Below are 18397 nucleotides of genomic sequence, written 5' to 3' on the forward strand. Positions count from 1 at the left end.
CTAAGCCATAAAATAACTTTAAAAATTTTATCCTATAGGTCTGTATTTGGATCTTCATGGCATTAACTATTTCCAGTAATACCTGTATGTAAATTGCATGAATCTTACCATACATGATTTTTTTTTTTTTTTTTTTTTTTTGAGACAGGGTCTTGCTCTGTTGCCCAGGTTGGAGTGCAGTGGTACGATCTAAGCTCACTGTAGCCGCCTACTCCTGGGCTCAAGCAATTCTTGTTCTTCAGTCTCCCGGATAGCTGGGACTACAGGTGCGCCACCACGCCCGGCTAATTTTTTGTATTTTTAATAGAGATGGGGTTTCACCATGTTGGTCAAGCTGGTCTCAAGCTCCCGGTCTCAAGTTGATCTGCCCATCTCGGCCTCTCAAAGTGCTGGGATTACAAGCATTAGCCACCATGCCTGGTCCATATATGATTTTTTAAGAGTAACATTTTGGCTTTTCTGTTGGCTTGGCCTCACCTTCCCATATCGTTGTTCCTATCCCCTCTCATAACCCCTTGTCAACAGCTTTGTAGGTAGCCTTCCACGTTTTTTCAGTGCTCATAAAATCATTATATACATAAACATACACAAATATATATATGTCAGGATTTTGAGTTTTTCTTATTTAACAAAAATAGGATCATATACATACTTTTCTCCACCTCACTTCTCTCTGTCTTGAGTACTTCATAAAACCCCTTCACCTCAACTGGAGCAGCTCTCTATTCTGTGATTTTGATGCACAATAAGTCATTTTCTGCTTTGTTTTTAGGCATTTGTGTTGTTTAAGGTTTTTTCTGCCACAATGAACAATGATACATTAAAAGTCCTTTAATGTATGTTTTTATAAATTGGTCATTTTATATACGTGGTTAGATTCCAAAGAATAAGAATTCTGTGATTTAAAAAAAAAAGCTTGCTGTAATCCCACCATTTTGGGAGACTGAGGTGGGCGGATTGCTTGAGCCCAGGAGTTCGAGATGAGCCTGGGCAACATGGCGAAACCCCATCTCTACAAAAAATACAGAAAAAATTAGTTGGGCATGGGGACGCATGCCTGTAGTCCCAGCTACTTGAGAGACTGAGGTGGGAAAATTGCTTGAGCCCAGGAGTTCGAGGCTACAGTGAACTATGATTATGCCACTGCACTCCAGCCTTGGTGACAGAAAGAGATCTTGTTTCTAAAAAGTAAAAGAGCACTTTAATACCTCACATTTCCGCCAGCAGTGTATAAGAACACCTTCCCCCATCCATTAGTATATATTATAGCTCTTCTTATTATTTCCCAGTCTGATGGATGTAAAGTATCACAACCTTAACTTTAATTTGCGTGTTCTCAACTCCTTTAGAATTTGAGCAGTTTTTAGTAAGTTTAACGTTTAGACTGGCTTTCTCTGTATTGTCTAGTAATAAATATTTGTTGAAGAATGAATATCTTTTGCCCTTTAAAAAAAGTTTACTTTTTCTTCATGGCAAGTTGTAAGCTTGTTTTGTATTTTGTATTTTAATAATAGCTGTTATGGTGAGTCACAGTAAGCGCAGTGAAGCATACATCTGAAAGAAGATTCAGGTATACATGATAGACAATCACTATTCATTCAGGATTTTTAACTTTGAGAATGCGTAACGTAAAGTTCTTTTGATGGGAGCAGGAGTTCTGATTTCCCTCATTTGACTTCCTTTTTGTGTCATCTTGAGCTAAATAAATGTTTTTGACACTTAAACATTTTGGTATCGTTTATGACATCTGGGTTTTCAGTCTTGTTTAAGAAAGTTTTTCTCACTCCTTGGTTATATACTGCCCTAGAATTTCTCGGAATACTTCGAAAACTTTTTATAAATTATTAAACACAAAATATACGTATAATGTAAGATGTATTTTATGAAAACCCTTAATCACTTAGCTTTTTAAAATGTATATTTTCATGCTCTTGATGCCAATTTCCCCATGTCATACAAGTAGCCACCTCTTCAAAAAGGTAGCCATCATCCTGAATTTTATGTTTATTTTCTTGCTTTTTCTTTACCACATTTAAATTATTGAATATTTGTAGTTTTGCTTGGTTTTGAGCTTTGTTATTGTTTTTGAATCATGCTGTGTATTACCACTTGCTTTTTTTCCCTATTGCATTTTTTTTTTTTTCCCCAGAGTCTCACTCTGTCACCCAGGCTGGAAGTGCAGTGACGCGATTTCAGCTTCCTGGGTTCAAGTGATTCTCCTGCCTCAGCATCCTGAGTAGCTGGGACTACAGGCGCCCGCCACCATGCTTGGCTAATTTTTATGTTTTTAGTAGAGACGAGGTTTCAGCATGTTGGCAAGGCTAATCTCGAACTCCTGACCAGGACACTTGATCCATCTGCCTTGGCCTCCTAAATGCTGGGATTACCAGTGTGAGCCACCATGCCCGGCCCTCATTGCATATTTCAGAGATTTTACTGCATTGTTGTATGTGGCTCTTATTTGTCACCGATGCATGATAATTCATTATATAAATATATAACTATTTTAAATTGTGCTAAAAAACATAAAATTCTGGGCCAGGTGCAGTGGCTCAATGCCTGTAATCCCAGCACTTTAGGAGGCCAAGGCGGGTGGATCAGGAGGTCAGGAGATCGAGACCATCCTGGCTAACACGGTGAAACCCCGTCTCTATTAAAAATACAAAAAAATTAGCCAGACATGATGGCAGGCGCCTGTAGTCCCAGCTACTCGGGAGGCTGAGGCAGGAGAATGGCGTGAACCCGAGAGGCGGAGCTTGCAGTGAGCCGAGATCGTGCCACTGCACTCCAGCCTGGGCGACAGAGCAAGACTCCATCTCAAAAAAAAAAAAAAAAGAAATAAAATAAAATTTACCACCTAAACCATTTTTAAGTGTGCAGTTCAGTAGTGTTAAGTATGTTCACATTGTTGTGCAACAGTTCTCTGGAACTTTTTCATCCTGCAAAACTGAAACTCTGTACCCATTGATCAATAAGTCCTCATCACCCCCTCTTCATCCCCTGGCAACCAGTTTTATCATCTAAGAGTTTGACTATGATAGTAACCGTGTGTACATTAGTATATCCTCAAGGTTCATCATGTTGTGCCTTGTGGTACCATGTTGAGCCTTCTTGTACCATGTTGAACATTCTGATACATTTTGTAGCATGTGTCAGAATTACCTTCATTTTTAAAGTAAAAATGATATGTTAGTATATCCTCAAGGTTCATCGTGTTGAACCTTGTGGTACCATGTTGAACATTCTGACACATGATGTAACATGAGTCACAATTACCTTCTTTTTCTTTCCTTCTTTTTTTTTTTTTTTTTTTTTTTTGATACAGAGTTTCACTCTTGTTGCCCAGGCTGAGTGTGGTGGTGCGATCTCATCTCACTGCAACCTCCACCTCCCAGGTTTAAGTGATTCTCCTGCCTCAGCCTCCTGAGTAGCTGGAATTACAGGCGTGTGCCACCACCCCTGGCTAATTTTGTATTTTTAGTAGAGACGGGACTGCACCACATTGGTCAGGCTGGTCTCAAACTCCTGACCTCAGGTGATCTGCCCACCCCAGCCTTCCAAAGTGTTGGGATTACAGGCATGAACCACCACACCACGCCCAGCCAACTACCTTCATTTTTAAGGCTGAATAATATTCAGTTGTTTATATAGTCCCTGATATGGTTTGGCTCTGTGTCCTCACCCAGATCTCATCTTGAATTGTAATCCCCACATTCAAGGGAGTGACCTGTAGTCCTCATGTCTCTACAAAAGGGAAGTGATTGAATTATAGGGGCAGTTCGCCCCACGTTGTTCTTGTGACAACGAGTGAATTCTCATGAGTTATCATGGTTTTATAAATGGTAGTTTTCATGTGCTCTTCGTGCTCTTGCCTGCCGCCATGTAAGACATGCCAACTTCCCATTCTGCCATAATTGTAAGTTTACTGAGGCCTCCCCAGCTGTGCTTAACTATTAGTCAATTAAGCCTCTTTCTGGGCTGGGCACGGTGGCTCACACCTGTAATTCCAGCACTTTGGGAAGCTGAGATGGGCAGATCAGTTGAGGTCAGGAGTTCGAGACCAGCCTGGCCAACATGATGAAACCCCATCTCCACTAAAAAAAAAATACAAAATTAGCTGGAGGTGATGTTGCATGCCTGTAGTCCCAGCTACTGGGGAGACTGAGGCAGGGGAATCGCTTGAACCTGGGAGGTGGAGGCTACAGTGAGCCAAGATTGCACCACTGCATTCTAGCCTGAGCAACAGAGCGAGACTCCAACTAAAAAAAAATTATATATGTATAGTAAATCCATCCTGTTGTCTATAGATTTCTTGGTGTTTCTAGTTTTTGTATTGCAAATTTATGATTATCCTTGCATATGTTTCTTAGTAACATATAAGAAAGTAATATGTGTGCAGTTCAGTATAAGATTTGTTTCTTATGGTGGGTCTCTAGGGCAGAAGTTGGCAAACTTTTTCTCTAAAGGGCCAGATAGTAAACATTTTAGACTTTGTAGGTCATACTATCTCTGTTGCAGCAGTTCAACTCTGCCTTTCTGGAATAAAAACAACGCAGAAGTCTGGGTGTAGTGGCTCACACCTGTAATCCTAGCACTCTGGGAGGCTGAGGCGGACGGATCACCCAAGGTCAGAAGACTAGCCTGGCTAACGTGGTGAACCCGTCTCTATTAAAAATACAAAACTTAGCTGGGCGTGATGGCAGGCGCCTGTAATCCCAGCTACTTGGGAGGCTGAGGCAGGAGAATGCTTTGAACCCAGGAGGTGGAGGTTGCAGTGAGCCAGGATTGCACAACTGCACTCCAGCCTGGGTGACAGAGTGAGACTCCATCTCAAAAATAAAATAAAATAAATAAAAACAATATAGATAATACATAAATGGATTATTGTGTTTCTGATAAAACTTTATGGACTCTGAAATTTGAATTTAATGTAACTTTTCATGTGTCAGGGAATGTTCTTTGGATTGTTTTTTAAACTCTTAAAAAATGTAAAAATCATTCTTAGCTCTTGGGCTATACAGAAACAGCAGATAGGTCTCTTGGATTTGGCATCCAGGCATAGTTTACCTACCCCTGCTGTAGGGTATATTTGAGGAGGTGATTGCTCAGGCCTAGGGGAGTGTACATTCTCAACTGTGCTAGAAATGCAAAACTTAGTTTCCTTTGTACAGTTGATCCTTGAACAACATGGGCTTGAACTGTATGGTTCCACTTATGCATGGATTTTGGATTTTATTTAGTAAATACAGTTGGCCCTCTGTATCAGTGGATCCTGCAATCAAGCGTGGATAGAAAATGCAGTATGTGAGGGATGTGAAACCTGCCTATACAGAGGGCTGACTTTTTTTCATATCAGCAGTCTCATGTCAACTGTAGGCCTTGAATATGCTCGGGTTTTGGTATCTGTGGGTGGGGGAATATCCTGGAACAAAGCCCCAGTAATACCAAGGAAAGACTGTAGTTTTATCCATTTACATTTCTGTTACTGGTTAAAGTTGTGGTCACCTCACATCTGGCCAACACTTGATTTATTAGACTTTTAATCTTTGTCAGTATGGAGGATATAACATGAACTTCATTTTGTCTTTAATTTGCATTTCCTTGTTAATAATTAGTTGAACATTTTTTCATGTTTATTGGGTATTTAAAATTTTTTTTGTGAAATGCCTGTTACATTAAATCGATTACCCACTTGCTATTAGTTTTTTTCTTATTGAATTGTAGGCGTTCTCTACATGTTCTGAACAATAAACTTACCAGTTATAGATGGTGCGAATAAGCTTCTCATTCATATCTTATGTCTTCATAAAATCTTTGCATATGCAGAAGTTAATTGATTTTAATGTAGTTGAACGATAATAAATATATCAGTCTTTTCCTTTATGGTTTATATTTTAACCCCCATTTTATTTAGGAAAAATTTCCTGGGCTGAGATCAGGAAGAGCAATTATAGTTTGCCCTCTGTATCTATGGGTTCCGCATCTGCAGATTCAACCAATCATGGATCAAAAATATTTGGAGAAAAACCTGATGATTGCATTTGTTCTGAACATATACAGGCTTCTTTTTCTTGTCATTATTCCCTAAACAATGCAATATGACAACTATTTACATAGCATTCACATTATATTAAGTTCTTTTTTTCTTTTTTTTTTGAGATGGAGTTTCACTCTTGTCGCCCAAGCTGGAGTGCAGTGGCGTGATCTTGGCTCACTGCTACCTCTGCCTCCTGGGTTCAAGCAATTCTCCTGCCTCAGCCTCCTGAGTAGCTGGGATTATAGGCACCTGCCACCACACCCAGTTGATATTTGTATTTTTAGCAGAGATGGGGTTTCACCACATTGGCCAGGATGGTCTCAAACTCCTGACCTCAGGTGATCTGCCTGCCTTGGTCTCCCAAAGTGCTGGGATTACAGGTATGAGCCCGTAATGTTAAGTTCTATAAGTAACCTAGAGATGAATTAAAGTATATGGGAGGATGTGTATAGGTTATATGCAAATACTGTTCCATTTTATATAAGGGACTTGAGCATCTGTGGGTTTTGAGTGTGGTTGGGATGGGTGTCCTAGAACCAGTGCCCCATGGATATAGAGGGTTGACTGTATATTATTTCCTAAAATCTTTATTGATTTTGCCTTTCACATGTAGCTTTTGAATTACCCTACACTAATTTTTTATATGGTGTGGAGTAGGGAACTAATTTTATTTACTATTATAAGGCTAATAAATTACCTTACTCACCAGCATCTATCAAACACTACCTCCTTTCTCCATTAAGATGCAAAGTTACTCTATAATTATATCTGTAGGCATTTCCCCACATTCTCAGTTAATGCTTTCTTGGACTGTTTGTTTGTTTATTCCTGTGACAGTACCAAGGTGTTCTAATGAATTGAGCTGTATAATAATTCTTAATGATCTGATGGGACATGTTCCTGAAAATTTTTCTTCAGGAATGTTTTGCCTATTCTTGCCCATGTTTCCATTAGAAATATCTTGGGAAGTTTCTGACAGAACAAAATCAAATAACAAAAATTTGTTGGGAATTTTATTGAATTATCATGAATGTGTAGATCAACTGAAAGAGAAGTGGCATTGTGTCTTTCTATCCATGAAGTTGGTATGTCTTTGTATTTTTTTAAATCTTCAATGTCTTTGAATAAAATTTTGTAATTTACTCTGTAAAGCAGCAGTCCCCAACCTTTTTTGGCACCAGGGACCCGTTTTGCGGAAGACAGTTTTTCCATGGACCCAGGTGTCAGGGGGAGAGGGAGGATGGTTTTGAGATGATTCAAGCACATTACATTTGTTGTGTACTTTATTTCTGTTGTAATATATAATGAAAATAATTATACAGCAAATTATAATGTAGAATCAGTGGAAGCCCTGGTCTTGTTTTCCTGCAACTAGATGGTCCCATCTGGGAGTGATGGGAGATAAGTGACAGATCATTAGGCATTAGATTCTCATAATGAACAGGCAGCCTAGATCCCTCACATGCATAGTTCACAGTGGGGTTTGCGCTTCTATGAGAATTTAATGCTGCTGTTGATCTGATAGGAGGCACAGCTCAGGCGGTAATGCAAGCTATGGGGAGTGACTGTAAATACAGATGAAGCTTTGCTTGCTTGTGGGATGCTGACCTCCTGCTGTGTGGCCCAGTTTCTCACAGGCCATGGACTGGTACTGGTCTGTGGCCTGGGATTTGGGTACCCCTGCTATAAAGGATTATCATGCAAGCTCTTTATATTTTAGCATTTAAGTTTTATTTAATTGGATGTAGGGCAAGGTTGGGGTCCACTTTTATTCCTTAGATGGGCAGCCTGTTGTGCTACCATATACATAGTTTTATCTTTTCATCAAAATAGTTAATCTTTTTATCACTGAACTGAATTAGCACCACTGAGATATATTTAAAGTTCTATATATATTGGGATCTATTTTTGGAATTTCTATTACATTCTATTAATATATTTTTATATTGTGCCATATTCATTTTTATTATTTGTATATTTATTTGAAGGAGTATTTTTAAATTATTGTGTATTTATTGGCTTTGTGGTATAGACGTTTATCTGCTGGGTCAAGCCACTGTCTCAGTTTTATTTTTTGTAATTTTTGCTTTCCATTAAACCACTAAATTTTAACATGATTTTATACACTTTCCAAAAATATTTTGTTGGAATTCTAATTGAAAATGCATACATGTACATATTACTTTTGGACAGAATCAGTATTTTTATTATGTATTTGTTCTTGCATGCAATAAGAACAATAAGCCCAAATCTTAGCATACAGATCTTATTTTATGCCATTCACTAACATTTTATTTTCAAGTAATATTTATTGTGCTTTTTCTGGTATCAGTTGTTCTTTAGTACTTTGACAAATGTAAACATTTTTATTTTTTGTATTAAAAATGTTTTTTCATTTCTAGATTCTTATTGCAAGAATAGTCAGGGTGTTACTTAATTCCCTTATTAAATCTAGTAGGCTTTTAAAATAAATTTGAGTCTGTAGTTATCCATTCATAAAGCCATATCATCTAAAACTATTTTATTCCTTTTTTCCAGCTTGTTCAGATTATATAATTGTACTGTTTTGCTAAAATTTATAGGACTTCATTAAATATTAAAGTAGTAGTGACTTTTGACTAATTATTGATTCTAAGTAAAGTAGTTAATTTGTAGTATTTTGTCATTGGGGACTGATTGTAGTTGGTTTCTGTCAAATAGGCTTAGGCTTTATTACATTAAAAAATATATATTCCCATTCTACCTTGAGGAATGGCTGAATGATATTAGTATTTATATATTGCTAGATTCAGTTTGCTAATATTTTCATGATCAAGTTTGTGTTAAGATTGGAGTTGTAGCTTCATTAAATTTTTATACAGTTAATCACTGAAATCATCTGGACCTAGATATTTCTTGGTGTGAAGGTTTAAAATTCTGAATTCACTTCCTTTAATAGATACAGCATTTAAAGAATTTTATGTTTCATCTTGTGTTTGTTTTTGGTAGGTTGTCTTTTTCAAGGCATTTGTCTGTTTAATTTTTGTTGTTGTTATTTTTAGACAGGATCTTGCTGTGTTTCAGGCTGAAGTGCAGTGGCGTGACTTCAGCTCACCGCAGCCCCCATCTCTCTTGATCAAGTGAGCCTCCCATCTCACCCTCCCCAGTAGCTGGGACCACAGGCATGTGCCGCCATGCCTGGCAATTTTGTTTTATTTTTATTTTTTGTAGAGAGAAGGTGTTGCCTAGGCTGGTCTCGAACTCCTGGGCTCAAGCAATCCTCCTGCCTTGGCCTCCCAAAGTGCTGGGATTACACTGCTCTTGGCCTCCATTTCATTTAAGTCGCCCCTGTCTTTGGAACTGTAGCTGTTTTGTGGTGGATGGAAAGTGGCATCTCATTGTTTTAATATGTATTTCCTTGGTAACCAATGGTGTTGAGCATTTTTCAGAGTACTTATGGGCCTTTCCTAAATGTTGTTTTGTGAAGTGTATGTTTGAATTTTTGTCCATCTTAAATTTTGTCTTCTTTTTATGAAGTTATAAGGATCTTTTTTTTTTGTCGTTGTCGTCGTTGTTGAGACAGGGTCTCAGTCAGTTGCCCAGGATGGAGTGCAGTGGTGTGATCATGGCTCACTGCAACCTTGATTTTCTGGGCTCAGGTGATCTTCCCACCTCAGCCTCCTGAGTAGCTGGGACAATAGGCACATGCCACCACACCCAGCTACTTTTTTGTTTTTTCTTTTTGTACTTTTTTGTAGAGACAGGGTTTCACCATGTTGCCCAGGCTGGTAGCGAACTCCTGGCCTCAAGCGACCTGCCCGCCTCATCCTCCCAAATTACTGGGACTACAGGCATGAGAATCCTGAGCCTGGCACAGGATTCTTTATGTATAATAGTTTGGATACAAGTCTCTGTCATATAGATCAATAGATAGACTGATAGAAACAGGGGGCTATCTCTGTGTCTGTCTCCATCAATCTAAATCTGTATATCTCCATATCCATCTATCCGTCTATGCATTCATCTGTTCTTTGGATTGCCTTTTTGTTGTATTGATGGTGTCCTTTGAAAAACACAAATTTTTAATATTGATGGAGCCCAATTTTATTATTATATTTTTATGGTCTATGCTGTGTTCTAAGAAATCTGTCATAAGATCATAAAAATTTTTACTTGCTTTTTTCTGGAAATGTTATAGTTTAAGCTTAGCTTTTATGTTTAAGTTGATGATCCATTTCAAGTTTCTGTATGTAGTGTAATACAAGAGTAAAAATAAATCTTTTTGTATATGGATATCCAGTTGTATCAGTAATATTTGTTGAAGACTTTTTTTTTTATTGATTTACCTTGGCACTTTTGTGGAAAGTCTCTTGACCAATGTGTTTGAGTCTATTTTTGGACTTTTCTATTCCACAAATCCGTATGGTTATCCTTAGGCCAATATTACACTGTCTTGGTTAATTTAGCTTTATATTAAATCAGAAGTTTGGCCAGGCACGGTGGCTCACACCTGTAATCCCAGCACTTTGGGAGGCCAAGGCCAGTGGATTGCCTGAGGTCAGGAGTTCGAGACCAGCCTGGCCAACATGGTGAAACCCCGTCTCTACTAAAAATACAAAAATTAGCTGGGCGTGGTGGCAGATGCCTGAAATCCCAGCTATTTGGGAGGCTGAGATAGGAGAGTAGCCTGAACCCGGGAGGCGAAGGTTGCAGTCAGTCGAGACTGGACCATTGCACTCCAGCCTGGGCAACAAGAGCGAAACTCCATCTCAAAATAAATAAATAGGCCGAGCGTGGTGGCTCATGCCTGTAATCCCAGCACTTCGGGAAGCTGAGGCAGGCAGATCACAAGGTCAGGAGATCGAGACCATCCTGGCTAACACAGTGAAACCCTGTCTCTACTAAAAATACAAAAAAAATTAGCAAGTCGTGGTGGCACACTCCTGTAGTCCCAGCTACTTGGGAGGCTGAGGCAGGAGAATCACTTGAACCTGGGAGGCAGAGGTTGCAGTGAGCCGAGATTGCGCCACTGCGCTCCAACCTGGGTGACAGAGTGAGACTCCATCTGAAAAATAAATAAATAAGTAAAGATATTTCTTTATCTTTAAAGAAATCTTAAATAATTAAAAATCTTAAATAAATAAGTAGAAATCTTAAATAAAGATTATTTATTAATAATCAGATGTTCTAAGTCATTATTTTTCAAAGTTGGTTTGCTACCCTAGATCTTCTACACTTCCATATACGTTTTAGAAGCAGATTGTCAGTTTCTACCAAAAAGCTTACTGGAGTTTCTGTTGGGGTTGTGTTGGGTCTGTAGATAAGTTTAGGGAGAATTGATATCTAAATAGTAATAAATCTTTCAGTTCATGAGCATGATGTGTCTTTTAGTTTATTTAGGTCTTCTTTGATTTTACTTAATGTTTTGTTGTTTTCCAAGTATAGATCTTGTACCTATTTTGTTATATCCATAGATATTTCAAATTAGGCAATTGTAAATGAAGTTTTTAAAAAATTAAATATATTTTGTTGAGTTATAACTTCTAGATAATAAAATTTATTTTAAAAGCATTTGAATTTGAACTTTTCACTTTGAAATAATTTCAGACTTTAAATATTAGTATAAGTCATCTAGATCTGTTTTTTTTTTTTTTAAATTATTTTGGCATGGCCAGGCACGGTGGCTCACGCCTGTATTCCCAGCAGTTTGGGAGGCTGAGGTGGGTAGATCATGAAGTCAGGAGTTCAAGACCAACCTGGCCAGCATGATGAAACACTGTCTCTATTAAAAATACAAAAGTTGGCCGGGCGTGGTGGCTCAAGCCTGTAATCCCAGCACTTTGGGAGGCCGAGACGGGCAGATCACGAGGTCAGGAGATCGAGACCATCCTGGCGAACACGGTGAAACCCCGTCTCTACTAAAAAAAATACAAAAAACTAGCCGGGCGAGGTGGCGGGCGCCTGTAGTCCCAGCTACACAGGAGGCTGAGGCAGGAGAATGGCGTGAACCTGGGAGGCGGAGCTTGCAGTGAGCTGAGATCCGGCCACTGCGCTCCAGCCCCGGTGACAGAGCAAGACTCCGTCTCAAAAAAAAAAAAAAAAAAAAAAAAAAAAAACAAAAGTTAGCTTCATGTGGTGGCGGGCACGTGTAATCTCAGCTACTTAGGAGGCTGAGGCAGAGAATTGCTTGAACCCAGGAGGCGGAGGTTGCAGTGAGCTGAGATTGTGCGACTGCACTCCAGCCTGGGCGACGGAGCAAGACTCTGTCTCAAAAAATAAATAAATAAATAAATAAATGAATTGTTTTGGCTTTTCATGTCTCTTGTAGTTACACATACATTTTAGAGTCAATGTGTAAATTTTAGAATAATCCACAGAGATTTTGGAGTTACATCAAATCTCTAGATTACTTTGGGGGAAAATTAACACCTTAAGTATATATAGTCTTTCCATAAGCATGGAAAATTTCTTTTTCCTTTTTTTTTTTTTTTTTTTTTTTTTGAGGCGGAGTCTGGCTCTATCGTCCAGGCTGGAGTGCAGTGGCCGGATCTCAGCTCACTGCAAGCTCCGCCTCCCAGGTTTACGCCATTCTCCTGCCTCAGCCTCCCGAGTAGCTGGGACTACAGGCGCCCGCCACCTCGCCCGGCTAGTTTTTGTATTTTTTAGTAGAGATGGGGTTTCACCGTGTTAGCCAGGATGGTCTCGATCTCCTGACCTCGTGATTCGCCCGTCTCGGCCTCCCAAAGTGCTGGGATTACAGGCTTGAGCCACCGCGCCCGGCCTTTTTTTTTTTTTTTTTTTTTTTTTTTTTTTTGAGACAGTCTTGCCCTGTTGCCCAGGCTGGAGTGGAGTGGCGCTATCTGGGCTCACTGCAACCTCTACCTCCTGGGTTCAAGCGATTCTTGTGCCTCACTCAGCCTCCTGAGTAGCTGGAATTACAGGTGTGTGCCACCGTGCCTGACTAATTTTTATATTATTAGTAGAGATGGGGTTTCTCCATGTTGGCCAGGCTGATCTTGAACTCCTGGCCTCAAGTGATCCACCTGCCTTGACCTCCCTAAGTGCTGAGATTACAGGTGTAAGCCCCTGCGCCCAGCTGCTGGGATCTTTATTACAATATTGAGTAGAAGTGGTGAGAGGAGAGATTTTTAACTTTTTTTTTCAACTTAGGGGGAAAGGATTCAGTCTTAAACTATTAAGTAGGCCATGAGATGTTGATTTTTTTTTTATAGATGCCCTCTCTCAGATCGAAGACCTCCTTTTCTCTTTTTAGTTTACTGAAAGATATTTCCATGAATGAGTATTAAGTTTTATCAGTTGCTTTTTCTCTACTGAGATGACCATGTTATTTTTTCCTTTAATGTGTTAATATGAAGATGAATTTTAAAATATTAAACTCACTTTGCATTTATGGGATAAATCTTACTTATATTATTCGTTTTATGTGTTTCTATATTCAATTTGCCAATATTTTAAGTATTTATGCTAATGTTTTAAGCACCTATGTTTGTGAAAGATACTGGCGTGTATTTTTCATGTAATGTTTTCTCCTGGTTTTAGTTCCAGGGCAATATTGGCCGTGTAAAATTAGGAAGTGTTCCTTTCTCATATTTGCTTAAAGAGTTCATATAAGATGGGTTATTATTTCTTAAGTGTTTTATTTACTCAATTCACTAGTGGAGACATCTGGGCCTGGGGCTTTTCAGATTTTCTATTTCTTCCATGTCAGTTCTGGTAATTTTCACCTTTGAAGCCATTTCTCTGTCTGCACAGTCAGAGTCTGCATCATCATGGAAGTGTTCTGTCTGTACACAGTGAAAGTATGGTAGCCACTGGTACCCGTGACTGTTGAGCACTTGAAATGTGATGAGTGCAGAACTGAAGTTTTAGTTTAACTACATTTATTGCTTCTCGGCCTCTTGGCTAAGATCAAGTGTAATTTAATTAGAATTAAGTTTAAATAGTCACAAGTGTCATGTGGCTACTGTGTTGCATATCACAAAGCTAAACTGTCATTTATTTTTGTAAAGTTGTTAATCATTCTTATGTATTACCATCAAGTTAATATTTTAAACTGTATGGCCCTCCAGTTGTTTATAATATTTTCTTAGTTTATTTTTAATTTCTATAAAATCTGTAGTCCTTATTTCGTTCCTGGTATTGGTAATGTGTATCCTCCCCCAGTCCCTGTATTATTATTATTATTTAAAGACAGGGTTTTACTCCTGTTGCCCAGGCTCTAGAGCACAATGGTGCGATCTTGACTCACTGCCATCTCTGTCTCTCGGGCTCAAGCGATTCTCCAGCCTCAACTTCCTGAGTAGCTGGGATTACAGGTGCATGCGACTTCACCGGCTAATTTTTGTATGTTTTGTAGAGATGAGGTTTCACCATGCTGCCCAAGCTAGCCTTGAATTCCTGGGCTCAATCAATCCGCGTGCCTCGGCCTCCCAACGTGCTGGGATTACAACCGTGAGCCACTGTACCCAGCCTCCTATATTACTTCTTTAAAATATGTTTAAAACCTTTAATTGTAGTAAAATATACATAAAATGAAATTTACCATCTTCACCATTTTTAAGTGTACAGTTCAGTAGCATTAACTGTTTACATTGTTGTACAATCAGTCTCTAGAATGCTTTTCATCTTGCAAAACTGAAACTGTACACCCAATTTCCCAACTCAAAATTTCTCTCTTCTTTCAGCCTGTGGCAATCACTCTTCTACTTTGTCTTTATGAATTCAGTTACTCTGAATCTTATGTAAGTGGAATCATACAGTATTTATCTTTATTTGGCCTGATTTTACTTAGCATAATGTCTGCAAAGTTCATCCATTTTGTAATATGCGTCAGAATTCCTTTCCTTTTTAAGGCTGAATAATATTCCATTGTATGTATATGCCACATTTTATCTGTTTATCTGTAGTTGGACACTTGGGTTTCTTCCACCTTTTAGCTATTGTGGATAAGGCTGCTATGGACATGGGAGCACAGATAATCTCTTTGAGATCCTGCTTTCAGTTCTTTTGAGGGTCCTATGATAATTCTATTTTTTAATTTTTTTGTGGAACTGCCACTGTTTTCCATAGCAACTGCACCATGTTAAATCATTTGCATCTATAGTGCACAAGGTTTTACATTTCTCTACATCTTTGCCAACACTTGTTCCCTCTCTCCCTCCTTCCCTTCCCTCCTTTCCCTTCCTTCCTTCCTTTCCTTTCCCCTCTGTTGTCTTCCCTTCCCTTTCCTTTCCCTTCCTAACTTCTATCCTTTCTTCCTTCCATCCTTCTGTCCCTCTGTCCCTCTGTCCCTTTTTCTCTTCTTTTCTTTCTTGATTAATAGCCATCTTACTGGGTCCAAGGTGGTATGTCATTGTGGTTTCGATACACTTTTCTCTAAGGATTTGTGATGTTGAGCATCTTTTCATGTGCTTATTGGTTGTTTATATTTTTCTCTCTTTTTAATGGTCTTTGTCTAGATGTTTATCAATTTTTTTTCAAAAATCTTTCTTTTGGTTTTATTAATTTTTCTCTGTTAATGATCCATCTTCTATTACATAGATTGTATTCTTTATTGTACCTTCTACTTTGGGTTTAATTTGATTGAGTAAATTCTTATTTTAGGTCTGATGTTCTCTTTGTTTTCAGCCTTTTCTTTTTCTCTCTCTGTGCTTCTGTCTGTATAGTTTTTATTACCCTGTCTTCTTTTGCTGTTATTTTTTTTTTTTTTGTATTGTCAAATCTACTATTAACCCATCTAGTAAATTTTCATTTTAGATACTGTATTTGTTAGTTCTGGAAGTTCCTTTTTAAAAAAATATATTTTCAGGCCAGGGGCAGTGGCTCATGCCTGATCCCAGCACTTTGGGAGGCCAAGGCAGGTGGATCACTTGAGGTCAGGAGTTCGAGAGCAGCCTGGCCAACATGATGAAACCCCGTCTCTACTAAAAATACAAAAAATTAGACAGGTGTGGTGGCAGGCGCCTGTAATCCCAGCTACTCAGGAGGATGAGGCATGAGAACCCCTTGAACCTGGGAAGCAGAGATTGCACTGGGCCGAGGTCATGCCACTGCACTCCAGCCTGGGCGACAGAGCGAGAGGTGTCTCAAAAAAAAAACTAAAACACATATATACACACACACACACATATGTATAATAAATATGTATATTACATACATATATGTAAATTACATATATAAATTTTGTATGTATATTACACATATGTAAATATATATTTATATTATATATATTATGCATATATATTTTCTGCTTTTCTCTTTATCCATTTCATGTTTTCCTTGATTGTTTTTTCTTTAAGGAGTGTTGAACTTTGTTCTGACATGCAGTTAGTTTTGGATTAGCTTGATCTTTTTGAGACTTGTTTTTTAACCTTGTGAGGGCAGCTCTAGGGTTGTCTTTACTGTAGTTTAGCCCTATTTTTTTTTTCTCCCTTTAAAAGATAGGGTCTCGGCCAGGCATGGTGGCTCACGCCTGTAATCTCAGCACTTTGGGAGACCAAGGTAGGTGGATCACCTGAAGGCAGGAGTTCGAGACCAGCCTGGCTAACATGGCGAAACCCCATCTCTACTAAAAATACAAAAATTGTCCATGCGTGTTGGCGGCCGCCTGTAGTCCCAGCTACTCGGGAGGCTGCGACAGGAGAATCGCTTGAATCCAGGAGGCGGAGGTTGCAGTGAGCCGAGATTGTGCCACTGCACTCCAGTCTGGGCAACAGAGCAAGACTCCATCTCAGAAAAAAAAATAAAAATGATAGGGTCTCACTCTGTTGTCCAGGCTGAAGTACAGTGACATAATCATAGCTGACTGCAGCCGAGACCTCTTGAGCGCAAGCAGATCTCCTTCCTCAGTCTTATGAGTAGCTGAGATTACAGGCACGGACTACCATGCCCAACTATCTTTAAATTTTTACTAGAGATGAAATATCGCTCTATGTTGCTCGGGTTGGTCTTGAACTTCTGGGCTCCAGCGATCTGCCCACTTCAGCCTCCCAAATTACTAGGATTACAGGTGTGAGCCACAGCATCCAGCTAGCCCTATTCTTAATGTGTGACATTTCAGAGGGCTTTACTGATTGTCCCAGGTGTTTGACAAGGTCTCTTTTTCTTCTTTTTAAGTAGACTTTACTTTTTAGAGCAATTTTAGGTTCATAATAAAATTAAGTGGGAAGTACAGAAAGTTTTCCTATCTCCCCTCCTTACTACCCAGCCTCCCTCACTATGGACATCCTGAATTGTAGTGGTTTGTTTGTTGTAATTGAAGAACCTACATTGAGATATATTGTCATCACTCAATTACCATAGTGTACATTAGGGTTATTCTTGGTATTGGTCATTCCATGGGTTTTGACAAATGTATAATGACCTGTATCCACCATTATAGTATGTATCATAGAGAATAGTTTCACTGCCCTAGAAATCCTCTGTGCTTCACTTTTTCATCCCTCATTTCCCCTAACCCCTGTCAGTCACTGGCCTGTTTACTGTCTCCATCAGTTTGCCTCTTCCAGAATGTCTTGTTGAAATCATACAGTATGTAGTCCTTTGAAATCGGCTTCTTTGACTTAGTAATGTGTATTTAAGTTTCTTTCATGGGTTGGTAGCTTTCTTTTCTTTTAAGCCCCGAATAATATTTCATTGTGTGATTGTGCCAGTTCACTTAGTGACAAGGTCTCATCATTCAGGTTAATCAGATTTCAAAAGTCTCCTCATCTTTGTATCAACACTGGTAATTTTCTGCTTGTAGTTCCCTGATAGTTGTTCTGTTCCTAGTGAGGATTTCACTCAGTGCATGTGTAGATTACTATTCAGCCAAACAATTTTTAGTGCTCTTTCTCTGTGCATTTGTCTTTTCTCTGGTAATATGTCTTGCAGATACCAGCTGCTGCAGCCTTCTCCAGCTTCTGCCTCTAGTCTCCTTGGCTTAGTGAGACTGCTGTGCTCTGTTTTGAATTTTCTCTTTCTTTACTGGTGTTTGCTACATGTTCCCAGGCTTTGGTGAACCTAGGGCTGACTTCATTTGTTTCCTTTTTCTCCATGATCACAATCTTGTGTTACTTCTCATCCATAGACTGAAAAGAGGTATTTCATATTTTGTTTGATTTTTTTAGTTATTAGCAGCAGGAGGGTTATTTTGGAACCAGTACTGCACCATGGTGGCTGGAAGTGGAATGTTTTATGATCAGTCTTCAATATTGTAACTAGTGCCTAACTTACAATTTCTGTATGATTTTGAATTTAACTCAGAAATAGTTCTATAGAGGCCAGACTTTGTGACTCACACCTATCATCCCAGCCCTTTGGGAGGCTGAGGTGGGCAGATCACCTGAGATCAGAAGTTCGAGACCAGCCTGGCCAATATGG

The 18397-nt window shown here is 39.0% G+C and overlaps 1 protein-coding gene across 9 annotated transcripts in view; it reads left to right on the forward strand.

Moving 5' to 3' along the window:
- Window positions 1-18397, forward strand: part of ZMYM4 (zinc finger MYM-type containing 4) — a 159175-nt gene that overhangs the window by 66292 nt on the left and 74486 nt on the right. The window contains exon 1 of one of the 9 annotated variants that reach the window (XM_050797482.1): window positions 4804-6417. The exons of the other annotated variants lie outside the window; for them this stretch is intronic. Coding sequence (XP_050653439.1) covers window positions 6327-6417 — 91 coding nt within the window. The 5' untranslated portion in view covers window positions 4804-6326. Of the gene's footprint in view, window positions 1-4803; window positions 6418-18397 lie in introns of those variants that run through there. 9 annotated transcript variants of the gene reach the window in all.

Source organism: Macaca thibetana, chromosome 1, assembly GCF_024542745.1.
Source record: "Macaca thibetana thibetana isolate TM-01 chromosome 1, ASM2454274v1, whole genome shotgun sequence".
NCBI classification, from domain to species: Eukaryota; Metazoa; Chordata; class Mammalia; order Primates; family Cercopithecidae; genus Macaca; species Macaca thibetana.